We start from the raw sequence: 13,763 nt of genomic DNA, 5'->3' as shown, positions 1-13,763 counted from the left end.
GATCGATTACGTCTTTCCTTCGAATGATTTTTTTTCTTGGATTTGGATTTGGATTTACGCATGAAAGAAAGGACCGGATATACCAGGCGCCATTTGGGGATAGTTATTCGGTTCAGGAATTTCCTTGGGAGCGATTTTGTGGTTTCTTCATTGAACCCACATATATTTTTCTTTTCTCTGAGTTTTTGTTTCTTGGGCGGTTTGTGTCTACTTTCTGTTTTTTTTTTTTTTCCTTCTCTTCTCTTCTCTTCTCTTCTCATTTCATCTCATGGTCCTGCTGAGCAGTTCATATCTGTAACATCGGCTTACAGCTTAATTATGCGCGGGTAGCAGACATCTTGTATCTCTAAGTGTTTTTCCTTTCTTACGAGGTTGTAACTAGCTGCGCTAGGTCTTGCATGCGGGACGAGGAGGACGAACCGGCTTCGCTCTAGACAGCGATACTAATTGGTTCTCATGGTCTGCATGGGACAGCCGATAACCCATTGGTACCTCTGTCGTTCGTTCCCGCAAAGTCATCGAGCAACGGCACTCGGCGCTATCGTCCGGTCACGATAATGCGTTTTTTTACACTACTTAGACTAGAACTCTCAGCGAGATATAGAGGCGGGACAACAGGCAGGCCTAGGGATGATACACCGACTAGGCAATACAATGCGATTTCGGAAAATGGCGGCTCAATAAACACTTACTTTACTGAAAACTATACTAGAATCATCCATGTTTCGTGACTAGGGATAAATCGACTATGCGTGCATATACATAGGTAGTGCATATGTAATCTTCAAGGCTGAATAATCCAGCCAAGTCCGGGTGATTTCTAAGCTATTATTTATTATTTCATCCTTATTTCACCCGCATCGCCGTTACTAATACAAATAGAAGTTTCTAAACATGCCACTACAAATGCATGCTTGATAATGAGTCGAATTGATTTGCGTCAAGTTCTATCTAATAACAAAACAAGAATTTGCAGAGGCGGGAATAATCGATATACCCGGGCAAGATGGCGTCAAAATAAGCGTATATTTATTTCTCCTCTTGGAGGTGTTTAGGAGTTTGATTAATCATATATCTATTACCAAGTCTATTTTAATTATATCTACCGAAGTCAACGATCAAGGGGTGAAATTTGTTTAAATTATGAATTCCTAATGCGAAATAAATTAAGGACATCCGCGCCGAAGCATCTTGACCTTTGGTGGCCGACTAGGAACGTTGTATAAGAGGAAGTGTATAATTCCGTGTAATAATCCCTTAATATGTAGTTGACGATTTCGCCCCCACGTCGACCTATAGAGCGTAGCCTTGCCTTGCCAGCCAGCCAGCCAGCCAGCCAGCCTCGCAGGTGTCTTTTTTTTTTTTTTTTTTTTTTTTTTTTTTTTTTTTTCTGAGGCCACCAATCTAGGCCATCTTAGATCGTGGGTACCTGCGCTCCATGCATACAAGGTACACTATCTTTGGTAGGGTAGGTACCTAGCATGGAACGCTATGATGCTTTAGGGAACACAACGTCTAGTGCGTCGAACCGGACGTACAGGCAAAAAAAACAGCTCACTGTGCGCTGATAGGGTCGGGATGCTACTACCACACCACATACACCACATATACCACACCCGGGGAACGGGAACTGCGACGCGCTTGCAGTCTTACCCACCCGGCTGGCTGGATTGGGGGGAGGGTGTGCTTTAGAGGTTGCCCTTTAGGCAAGCCTTTCAGGTGGGTAGTAGATGGCATGCCATGCAAACAGTACCTACCCTTGAGAGTACAACAACGACGAATGCTGTTACTTGACTTATACGGAACTCCTGTACGACGAACCTCTTAAAAAGCAAAAACAACAAATTATCGCCGGGTTGTGTTGTAACTACCTACCTACCTACCTGTTAGGTTGTAGATCTCCTTACTGCCCCCCAACCTCTTTTTTTACCTTAGGTACTTAGGTAGCTTAGGTATATGCAGAAAACCCACATAAGCTGCCTCTTATAAGTCCACCTCTGAAGAATTTACGTCTTTTTTAGCCCCGCCTAATCCATCATCAGCTCTGGTGGAGAACGACCTTAGCGGACCGAAAGAATAGGTGGTACAATACCGGAGTAGAGGCACTAGTAGCTACGCTAGTAAGGTATAGAAAAAAGAAACGCTATTATTATTGGCTCCTTACCTTGAGTTGTGCAGCTAAAAATAGTCGCCATCTAAAAAGTTACCTCACAATAGGTAACCCTCTCGTCAGTTCGTTGCCAAGCCTTGTTTACATCCCGACAATGTTAATACCTATACCGAGGTACTTCTTACATACAAACGGGCATTTCACTAGCATGTTGTAGTTCTAGAAGACATTATTTTTTATTTTTTGTTATCCCCCATTAGTTCGGTTTCTATTCCCACCTCGGCATTTCTATTTTAAGGCTAGTTAAAAAAATAATCCTCTCGGCGTTTACTTCAATAAGTAAGTACTTAAGATAGATATTCCTAACTGGGACATATAGTGGGCGGGCTGATACAAATGCGATATAAATTTAAACCACATATACGTAATGCGAGCACGTACGCTGCTGGGACCCGCCTATAGTGATAGGTAATGGACGGCAGGTGGTGTATGTAGGAGCGATGCATAGCTATATTGCGTATCCAACACTAGGTACCCATGCGAACTCCAAGTGCCGCACCAGCTGTTTGTCGCCGTTTGTACGACTTTGTTTATTTTATTTTTCCTGTAACAACTCAAATAAAATTGGTTCCAGGTTTTTGCCGTTGCGTCTCGGCTGTTTGGGCATAGTCAGCCAGCATTTAGTTTCCGGTTTTACAGCATATTGTTCCACGTGGCTTTTTTAGGTTAACTTGTTAAACGCGGCACTTAACGCATCTGACGCCGTAACCGCGAGTTAGACGCGAGCTGTTTGGGAACACCTAAGACAATGTAATGTAATGTATTACTTGCGGCTCGGTTACTCGCCACTCGCTACCGTTATCTGACACCTTGTTATTATTATTAATTTTTTTTAAACGCGGGGCGCAGCTGATGCTCGTTTGATAAATTACCCGATTAGATGTATCCAACTCCGGTAGAACGGGGGACGACCGCAGTACCTGGTTTGGAAGATCGAGAGAACAATAAGCTGAGCTCATATGTAAAAGTGACAAGTGAAAACTATCCAACTGCACCGCATGTATTACATTGTAGCACACGCCGAAAACCTATATTTTTAGGTACCTCTATATTTGCGCAACTTCTTCATTTGTACCTGTATATATATGTATATATAAGATAAGATATATATATACTCTGACACGAATACATGTTACCGGACCCCTCCAGTTTACGCACAGCCATGAACATCCAACGGCCGTTTCGGCCGAATAGCTTGAAGAAAAAGGGAGATCTTACTAGAGCGCGGGAAAGTGACGAGATAAGCTATTAATAAGGATTCCCCGGTCAAACACGAACTCGGTGGCCGAGCGATCCTGCAAGGGCAGAGAGATCTCCTGCCCATACGACGACGCCTTGCGGGGGCGTCTCCCGGTAAGTTCCAATGCGACTCCCGCCCTGCCTAGCATCCGGCGCCAGCACCAACCCAGATCGCGGGGGTCTAAACCGTTGAACGTGTGTTTATCGACTTATAGGTCGGTAGATAATTGAAGTCACGTCGCATCGTTTTACGTTGCCATAGCCCATATAGTCCGCCTTACATGACCTACAATTTCTCATGGCAACGGGAAATGGCAGGAGGCGCCGGATAGGAAGGGCAGAATGGAGTAGAGCGCGACAAGAAGTAACAAGGCAGGCAGCAGGCCGCTAGAACGCCCTAATACGATATAGCGAAGGACTGGAAAGGATATATTAAGATGTTCCGAAAGGCCGAAGGCAGCGAGTTCCGATCTGCGAAGGTCGCGATGAAGTGGGGTGGAGGTGGAGGAGGAGGAGTGGATGAAAAGTTGGGGGTCTGGGATATGTTTGAGTCTTTTACTAACTTGGACTTATTGCCTGTTACCTAACTAATTTTTTTTTCTTGGTTTCTCGTCAGCACCCCTTGTCGAGCCCAGCAATCCCAGACGGGACTTCGCGGACCGGAGTGGTGCGATCGGGAAGAGAAAAAAAAGATGAGAGGGTTTCCTGCGCCTCTACGTTAGGCGAAATATACTTCCGAGATGTGAATCTTGGGAAGGATGATGTGGGGAGCGCTGGCCGCGATTACCTATGGCAGGGCTATTTGGCCTTGACGGCTCCTTCGGTGATAGCAGCGCCTCCTCCTGTTGATATACTGCTCGTGTTAGCGCAGAAAGGGAGAGGGGAATGCTGCCTAAGAGATGAATATGGGGTGATGCTACCGGGCGGAGACTAGGAAGATTCCGCCCGGGCGGGATGATGTGGGTAACGGCGCATACGTCATTTACTTCGTATAGCTTTTTGCGTGCTAACTATATCTGTAAGCTAGTAACATCAGGTAATGTAATGTAATGTAATGTAATGTAATGTGTAAGAGGAAGCGCTTGAGGTGGTCTGCTCGGCCTTGCTCTATGTGTAAGTTGTGTGCTACGAAAACTGCGGCTACGGATTATCATGTTTGATAAGTTTAAATTGGACAAGGGGACATAGTAATCTGCCTACCTAATTTCAGGTTGTTACAATCAGATGGATTGTGGTCGAAATGGTCACGAGTTCCCTTAATTTGGCCCCCGAATAGTTTTGTGCCACATCTCGCGGCCGGGGGGGTTGTGATACATGAGATACAGGATCGGTATGCCTACTATCTATTCCTGTATATAGCATGGGGTGAACACTCCCATTATATCTTCCCTACCCCGGGCATAATTCCCTTATTATACACTATGTGCATATGAATATGAGGTATGAGATAGATATAAGGTCGTAGGTGCTTAATATATTCCATCAGGAAATTTGAATATATGTAGTTCGACGATGGATTTTTATACCCCGTCAATAATATAACTGGAATATATACTTGGATAATATATATAGTTAATTTTAACATGATTACTAAAATAGAATATAGTATTATATGATTCTGTATGTAATAAAATAAGATCATTTAATAAGGAACGTGTAAATTATAAGAAATTCTTTTATACTTATTAAGGACCGGATATGCACATATATGCATAAAGTTTACCGTAATGTTAAAATTAGCCACGCTAAAGGTACTCACTTAGCATAACTGTTTTTTCTATAATGTAAATTCGTAACAAACTTATACACCTCAATATCATTCAAGAGCTACTTTTGAATCTATTTGGAGATGTGTACGCTCCGGTTGGTAGAGCTCGCATGTGGTACTTTAGGTACCGGTTCAGGTAGCCCCTCTACCCCTCTACCCCGCTACCCCGCCAAACCTTCAAACCTTACATACCTGTACCTACAGGTAGGACCTAACCTATTGAAATTTACACTGACGTATTCTCCACTAAATGCAACTGCACTTAACGCGTCTCGCTTGGCTGCTTCATTAACCCGCATCTACGTATTAAAACGCCTGATTCGACTATGCCTTGTTTTCTCTAGTTACCTAGGTACCTGTTGACAGTAATTGCTCTCTCGTCTCGTATCAACAGCTTCTTTTTTCTTTATTTTTTTTTCCCGGTACGCTTCGATTTCCCTTTTATAATGGCAACCTCCGTGAACTCCGCGTCAGCTCAGGAGGCAGCGGGCCCCCTCGCCCTTAGGAAGGGCCAGGAGTTGTATGCGCAAGAAGACTATGGAGCTGCGGCGAAATTATTCAAGAAGGTTTGTTATTCCTCATCTATCGAATGCTTGCACGCGCTTACTTTCTTAGGCTATGAATTGTTGTAGCTGTCAAATCCCTAACGGGATGATATTGGACTTGAACGAAGAGATATTGACGGGAATAGAAAACAACCAGCTGAAAGACACCCTTTCAGCTCTAACATCTCGTACCAAGCGCTGTGATAAACAAGTCCATGTTCGCGCTGTTGACGCGCTTATCGCCACATATGAGATGTGGCTTAAATTAGACAAATGTCTTGACCTTGCCGTGGGTATGGTCAACCTCGCTCCAAGGGAACCCAAGGTATGCTGGCTGGCTTAGGTCCCTAACCACCTCGGCAAGTTTATTTACCTCTACTAGGCCTACCTGCGTCTCGGTAAGATCCTTCGCCTTCAAGGCAAGCAGACCCTCGCGTACCACATGTACAGACAAGGCATCGAACTTGTGGAGAGAAAGTATCCTCATCATCCTCTGCTACCTGTGCGTATATGCGTCAAATTCACTCATGGACTCTCCTAACCATTTACGTAGAAGCTGCGAATTCAGAGAGATAAGGTGGCTACTTTAGCCGCATATGATCCCGTCAAGAAATTTCCCGTCGAACTTATTCGTATGACGTTCGAGTTTCTTGACTTCAAGTCCTTGTGGTAAGCTCTCTTTTCAATATTATCTTGCTGTTTGTTGACTCAACCGATAGCCGCTGCTTGAGAGTTTCCAAGCCTTGGAACAACGTTTTGACCAAATCAGACGCTCTTAGAAGCCTGTGGTGTATCCAGTCGTACAAGCTCACCCAACGAAGCCATCCGGGTATTAGAAGGATGCTACCTAGTTTCAAGCTGTATAATAAATACAGCAAAAATGCTCTTAGAGAACTGTCCATCGATGGCCTGTCCCACTTCTTGCAGTGGTGTAAGTTCTCACAGGTCCTAGAAATCTCTCAGCAGCTTAAAGTGCTTAAAATTCGAGATCCGCGCGGCTCCGCTGAACTGGACTCGCTACCGCCACAATTCCGACTGCCACAGCTCACTCACCTCTTCATGGGTTACGGAGTACGACCGCAACTTGGACTTCTAGAGAGACTGGTAAATGCATCTCAGAGCTCGCTAGAAGAGCTTTCGATCTTCGAGCTCCCGGATTACGCCGTGGTCGACCCTGATACGATGTGGCATCCTGGTTGGGCAAAGCTTGAAAAGTTGAGAGTTATCCGACTTGGACATCCCGTCCACAAATCGGGCTTAGTTGAGGTTCCAGACTTGGTAAGTTTGCTTCATTACGAAGGTTGTTCGGTGATTCTGACGATATGTAGCGCGACATCATAGAATTAACTCCTAATGTGGAAGAGGCCTGGATTGACAACGTCAGATACTCGGCTAAGCTGCTGATGACCAAGTGGCCAAAACTGCGAAACCTATTTGTTGGAGATTTTGCTCGTTTATACAGGATCGCCGGCGAAGACGACCAGGATAGTGGTTTTAATGAAGATATGCGTGAACTACATTTCGAAGGCCCGTCTCTTTACTCACGCTTTGGTATGTATTCTTCTTCCGTGGTCGTAAGCAGCCCTCACCCTCCTTGGCTATTAACAGTTCACGTTGGACCTTCAGCCCTCCCTCAGCTTCGCCGACTCGAGAGATTATCAATACTATTGACCTACCGCCTCGAGACCTCTGAGTTTGAAAGCATTGCTCGACCTAGCCTAGAATCGGGTACCCTTCGAGAGCTTGACATACGACCGTTGCCCGTACATGCATTATTCGGAAACGCTTTCGAAATTGAGCCCCCTAACTGGTTTAGAAGCGAAAGCATCATATACCTCAGCATTACTGGACTAACTGCAGCGAACCTTTGCCAACATAGGGACTGCGATAAGGCCTTACTCACACTCATCAGTCGTTTTCCTAACCTGCGTAGTATCGATGTCTCCAATGAACAGCTTCCGGACACCTTGCTCGCAAAGTTCATCAAACGCGGGGTTAAGACGATATACCACAGAGCGAAACAATCAAAGGCGGATCTTCAGGAGTGGGCTGCTTCTCATCATAATGCTCAGGTTATTAGCAGGGCGCCGGCTCACTTGCCATCGATGCATCCCGATCGGCAACGCTTCTTCAATACTCACCTACAATTCTGGAACAACGAACTGTCATAGAACAGCCAACCTTGTCCATATCAAGATGGGTCAGTTTAACCAGGGAGAGTACCGAACAATACGTAATCTGGTTTCTAGTAGGGTTAAGAACAAATACCTGCGCATGACAGTCAATTTCGACGGTATCGAATGAGGATACGTCGTGGAATATATATCACGTTGGCATAGGCTAGGGTAGCCTCTGCATTATTCAATTGCTTAATAGCACGCTCTAGATAGCCGCCTTTTGCAAAATGCCAATTCATGTACAACCAGTTGCGGTATATGTACCTAAAGGTATATACCTAGGTAGGTAGGTAGCTGTCTAATACTCTTGTGGATTAATGTCGGTAATAGGACACGAACATGTCAGTCTACTGTAACTACTCAGCAGGGGTTGGCTCGGGGACGACGACCAAAGTTCCTTACCGATTGTTATTTTTTTTTCGCGTTTGCTTTTGCGTGTAGTAACTATTTGACCGTATCGACGCAGTGAATGTGTCGGCTCCCGTGCTTTGTGTAATGCCTTCTCATCACGTTTTGCTATTTAGGTAGGTAGCAGGCTCTCTATAATACCTCTCGCGACTGTGATGTCTAACTTGGAACTTCCCCGCCCCTATCCCCATAGACGACCAGAGCTCCTTGAAGTAACCACTGTGTGTGGAACCTTGATGATATAAATCTCTATTTTTCCCCCGAGGAGAAACTTGCGAGCTACTTCACGGACCTTCCATCACCAGATACGTATGTACGTGCCTAATGTATTTCTCTTAAATTATTGTCCAAGTAAGCTTCGCCGTCGACCCCGTCCCTGTATTAAGCCTGAGGGTTACAAGACACCATTTATACATCTACCTGCCCAGGTGCCTTACCTACCTCGATATCTACCTCCTATTTACTAATCTAGTCGAATCAACATCAGCTTACCGAAGGTCTACTTCCCACCTACCTATATCCTACTAGTTTAGGTAGGTTAGGTACATAACATTTTCTAAGGTCTACGGAACACGTATAATCAAAAGCAATGTATAAGCGTTAGCACCTACCTAAGGCTGAGTTAGTCCATAAGAAAGCATTCATTTTCCAACCCTTCAAATCTTTCATAAATACGTAACAAATTCAACACGAAATAACCATCGAAACCCCTTACCAAAAATAGCCAGGTATGTACTAGGTACCTAAGTACCTAATGTAGTAAGTAGATAATCATACTCTCATTCATTGGTATAAGACAAAGTAAAATACTGGAGGAGTAAACGAACGACCGGGCTCTATTCTCGCCGTCTGTTCTGTTCTGTTCTGTTCTGTAGGTAGGCAGTAAAAGTAGTAATAATCATAGCATCCAACGGCGTTCATATCAATAAATAAATTGTGTCTCGCCCGATCCTCCCGCCCATGGAGACTTTTTCTTTCTTGGCCAGATTGGAGCTTCGTACGTGATCTTCGTAACGTGATGATGATGATGATGATGATGATGATATTCCCGCCTTGGGCCCCCCTTGAATATCCAACAACAACTTCCCTCCATCCCTCCTAGCACCGATTTTTCTTTTTTCCTTTCGCTTTGAGCTTCCGGATCTTAGAACTATTATATGCCCCCCCCCCAGCTTAGAAACATACTTATTTCATTTCATATCAGTCGTTACTTTCTTGTTTTTTTCCTTTTTTCTTTTTAAGCATAATAGCATAGCATAATAAACCGTAACAATCGTCATCATTTTCTGCTTTAGTGAAATGGAGCCAGCCGGCCCGGTATTGGGGCTTTTTGGTAGGCCTCATGTTAAGTGCCTACACCTATATCATCATACCCTGATAAATACAGGGTCGTGATGGAATAGATTGCGGTAGATATCGCGTAGTCAGTCTGGTTTAGCTACAATCCACCCCGGCCCCCGGCCCCTGGATAAGAGCATCCAACTCCCAAGGGCTCAGTGTACTTCGTCGACGGGACGCGGCTTTGCTCGTATGGCGTTCGTTTTGGTTACGTCTTCGCTTGACAAGTTTGAGGGGACTACCGCCGTTTTGTTTAAGAGGGCTACCATCAGTATTGTGCTCCTTCTCTCGACCTCTGATGGATCCAGCCCACTCGTCAACTTCGTTGATCTCTGCCGTGGGATTTGTTCGTCGTGCTGGTGTCCCGCCTCGGGAACGAGGTTGAGCTGGATCTTTGTCCTTTTTGACTGGATCTATCGAGGCGAGGCCATTTCCCTCCTGCTTAGGTTCAACCTTGTTGGGTCTTGTCTCTCGGGGAGGCGAGCTGGGAGCGGTCGTAGCAGGAGCCTTGAGGGCAGGGTTACGTCTCTGACCTCCAGATCGGACAGCCCTTAGCTTAGCTCTTACACGAGCAGCGTCGGCCTCGCGTTCTGAGGCCGCTAGCTTCGCGGCGATAGTGGCCATAGTCAACGGGCTCTGTGGGGGGGCTGGGTTGGTGCTGTTGGGTCGGGGAAGACGTGAAGAGTTTGTAGTGGTGTTGGTAGCTTGGTTGCTACGAACCGGCGAGCGCGGACGTGATATTGTTTGTTCTTGTTGCCGCTCTGCTGCATTGGCCGCAGATTTTAAGGAAGAGGCGGAAGAAGACGATGATATGGTTTGCGTTTGCTGTTGTGTAGTAGCAGGTACCCGACGAATAGATTTCGACGAGGATTGTTGACGTGATGGAGGATTGGTCGGATCCGAATTTGTTCGTTTCATCTCTGCGGCCAAGGGATCCGGCGACGAAGTTGGCCTCTTCGATGATTTATTGGGAGCCTGTGTGTTTGTGCTACCTGGCTCTGGCTGAGATTTGGTATACATTTGCTTCCCTAGATTAGGGGTGGGCTTCGAGAACAACTTGCGAGAAGGGTCCGACTGTGACGGCCTCTCTCCGGATCTACCGAATAGGGGGCTCTCATACGAGGCAGTTGAACTTGGCCGGGGTTGTTCTTGCCATGGTGGAGAATTCTTGTATGATACTGACTTCTTCTGCTGATGCTGATGCGGAGACCTTGGAGACTGGGGCTTGACTATATGTGGCGGCGGAGGTGGTCCTTGTTCTTCCTCTTCCTCCTCCTCCTCCTCCTCCTCTTCTTCTTCTTCCGCCAAATCCCAAGTGTTTTCTTCTATAATAGTCGTAAAGTCCGCGTGCTTGCGATATGCAAAATCCCGCTCGGAGAATCCTTTATTTCCTGCCGAATAAGAGTCCTTGAGCGGGCTGAGCTGCGGTGGCATAGGGAGAGGGGGCGAATCCATCGAGTTCGCATAGGTAGACTCTTGAAGGACTTGGACGTTAGGTTCTTCAGCATCCAGCTCGTCTATATCTATATCATCTTGGAAGATGCTGCTAGAATCCGAGGCTGAATCGCTTTCTTCGTTCTCTGCGGCTTGGTATCCGGGTGCTGGGATTAGGTGTAAAGACTCAATCGGGCTTGGAGACTTCGTTTGGCGTGAGTTCTCTTGGACCTCTTCGCGCGCCTCGATACTTTCTTCTTCATCGTATTCCTCCTCCTGATCCCTTTCTTCTTCTTCTTCCCCTTCCTCTTCTTCGTCTTCCTCTTGGACACAGGAGAGTCTCATAGGCACAACATCTGCCGTCTCCTGGACGTCCCTGACCCTAACAGGACTGAGTCGTAGGCCCATCTGAAGGTCTTCCACGTCGACTGACTGGCCGCTTGACACCATTCGTTTCCGCCAGCCGTCAATCATATGTACGGCATCCTTCCAGCGGGACTCCATTATTTCCAAGCCGGCGCGAAGGCGACTGATAGTCTCCTCGCGTATTTCGACCTCTTCGATCGGCACGAAGGAGGGATTTGTTAATATCGTCCTAAGATGCTCCATGATCTCCTCCAACTCCGACGCGAGCTCATTGGCGGTCTTTTGGGGTGCCACTTGCACCACATCCGCGTTATTGTTGTCTGAATGGTGGTCAAACCTGGCTCCATTCAGATTTTCAGAGCCGCGTTCTAAACCGCTCATCTCGCGCAGCTTATCGACTACACGTCTAACTAGGGCGAGCAGACCTTCGTTTTCCTCGCTTAGACCCCTTGCCAGTTCGGTAAGGAATTCATTGGTCTCTAAGCGTAGGCTGTAGCCTTCGGCTACGGTCGAACCGGCAGGCATCCCACGCTCATCACCGCCGATCTCTCCTATCACGGTGATGCATAGGACATCCCGACTTTTACCGCCGCCTCTTACTCTGCTGGCGTCCGTGACGGCCTTCTTCAGACTATCAATCTGGCGGTCTCGCTTGCGGACTTCGTTAGCGCAGGCAGCGCGCGCTTGCGCTACTATTGTCTTCATCTTGACAGCATCGTCTTTCAAGCGGTGGATGTTCTGATCCGCGATCTTGAGCTGGGTACGCAGGGCACGCTCCGTAGCCTCCGCAGAATCAAGCTTTCGCTGGGCGTCGGACAGCTTTTCCGATTGTCGTAAGATCTCGGTCGTCTGACGCTGTGAATCAGCGCGGAGTGTCCGAAGAGTTGTAGATAAGGATTCTCGGCTCTCAGCGTCGCGCTGTTGTAGGGAAAGCAAAAAGTATTAGCATGTGACACACACTCCATCGTTATCATAAAAGACCTTGACAATGTTATACGTACGTCACGTCTAAGGATAAGGTCATTAATAACGCTCATGACCTTGCCCATGGTGCCCTGCACTCCCCCGTCGCCAGACTCCGGGTCTGCGAAGTTGATGTTATGACCATCACGTAGGAGACCACGCGATAGGAGCTGATTGTTGATATACAGCGACGCCGTGCGAAGGTTATCCTGGTCGACCATCTTGCTTTTTTTCTCTTCTTCTTCTCTTCCCTTCTTGATTCTTCCTCCCCCCTTTTTTTTCGATCTGATGCCTTTTCAGAAATCTACCGTTTTCGTTGCCGACCAATATTATTAAACCCGGCACAGGAGTAAGCAACGAGAGATGTGGCGTTCGCTTTCAGAGCTGTCCGCATTGGCGTATACGGGATGCTGCAGATTGATGGATATTTTTGGTGCTTGTACAAAATTATCGATATCAATATCGATATCAATGTTAATGTCAATGTCAATAATGGGGATCTCAATTGAAATCAATACTCCAATTCGCCCTATTCCGTACTTCCCCCTTTTTTTTCTTCTTCTTCTTTCGTTGCACAATTGAAAGTGGAAAGTCGCGAAAAGAAAGAAAAAATCTTGTTTGTATGCGTGCTATTGTAAAAAAGCTGGGCCGCAACTAGAGCCCAGCTAGTGTACAAAATAGCTGTAAGGGTCTATTCGTGTGTGGATTTATTAAGCCAGTACCGCGGCATTCCTTAAGTTGTAATGTTTTTCTTTTGAAAATGGCATCCCGTTGCTATGCGGGGTTCAAAGTAAACAAAAACTTTAAGTGAGTCGTCTAAAGTGCTTAGGTGGTGCAAGGTTAGGTATCTACTACCTAAGGTGGTTGCATACCACCCAATGTACATATGAGGTAGTCTTTGTAGTCTAAAGTAAACCGTAAGTAGTAGTGTACGTACCTATTCCTTAGGTTCTTTTTAGGTTCTTTTTTAGTGAAGGTTCCTCTTTAGGGTTCCCTACCTACCTCTACCTACCAGACTAAGTTCCTCACATGGCGGCATGGTCCTGGTACCTATGGCCCTAGCACAAGTACCCCATAATACTTATCCTAATCCGTGACTCTACCGTTACCCGGCGCGCAGGTACCTACGTGAGTATCGACTAGGGTAACGGCTCGTAGAACCAAATTACCGCAGATGACAGCAAATGACATCTTCTATCCCAATTCCCGCCCCGCAATCCATCCCGCCTTCTATGCACGTGGAAGCTTTTCATTTGCATACCGACTTCTTGACCGCATCTACAGAAATGGAAATATCGGTGTGTTCTTGACAAAAACAACCCCGTTGGTCTCAAAAAAATAAAAAACTATATATA

At 46.2% G+C, this 13,763-nt stretch overlaps 2 protein-coding genes across 2 annotated transcripts; one reads left to right on the top strand and one right to left on the bottom strand.

The window, feature by feature from the left end:
* Positions 1–5,413: 5,413 nt before the first annotated feature.
* Positions 5,414–8,321, top strand: F4812DRAFT_428425 (uncharacterized protein). The gene is made up of 6 exons (XM_047934192.1): positions 5,414–5,743; positions 5,793–6,047; positions 6,105–6,224; positions 6,276–6,391; positions 6,442–7,000; positions 7,051–8,321. Exons 1-6 carry the CDS (start codon positions 5,624–5,626, stop codon positions 7,891–7,893), a joined length of 2,013 nt encoding a protein of 670 aa, XP_047790317.1. The 5' UTR covers positions 5,414–5,623; the 3' UTR covers positions 7,894–8,321.
* A 1,249-nt stretch (positions 8,322–9,570) lies between these two features.
* F4812DRAFT_386716 (Afadin and alpha-actinin-binding-domain-containing protein) lies at positions 9,571–12,885 on the bottom strand. Its single transcript, XM_047932074.1, has 2 exons — positions 12,447–12,885; positions 9,571–12,363 (listed from the first exon to the last, which is right to left on the bottom strand). The coding sequence occupies exons 1-2, from the start codon at positions 12,627–12,629 to the stop codon at positions 9,742–9,744; spliced, it is 2,805 nt and encodes a 934-aa protein (XP_047790316.1). The 5' UTR covers positions 12,630–12,885; the 3' UTR covers positions 9,571–9,741.
* Positions 12,886–13,763: the final 878 nt, after the last annotated feature.

This window comes from Daldinia caldariorum (genome assembly GCF_022478825.1).
Source record: "Daldinia caldariorum strain CBS 122874 unplaced genomic scaffold F4812scaffold_8, whole genome shotgun sequence".
NCBI classification, from domain to species: Eukaryota; Fungi; Ascomycota; class Sordariomycetes; order Xylariales; family Hypoxylaceae; genus Daldinia; species Daldinia caldariorum.
Note: the sequence above shows the minus strand (reverse complement) of the source record. Positions and strands in the feature narration are given on the sequence as shown.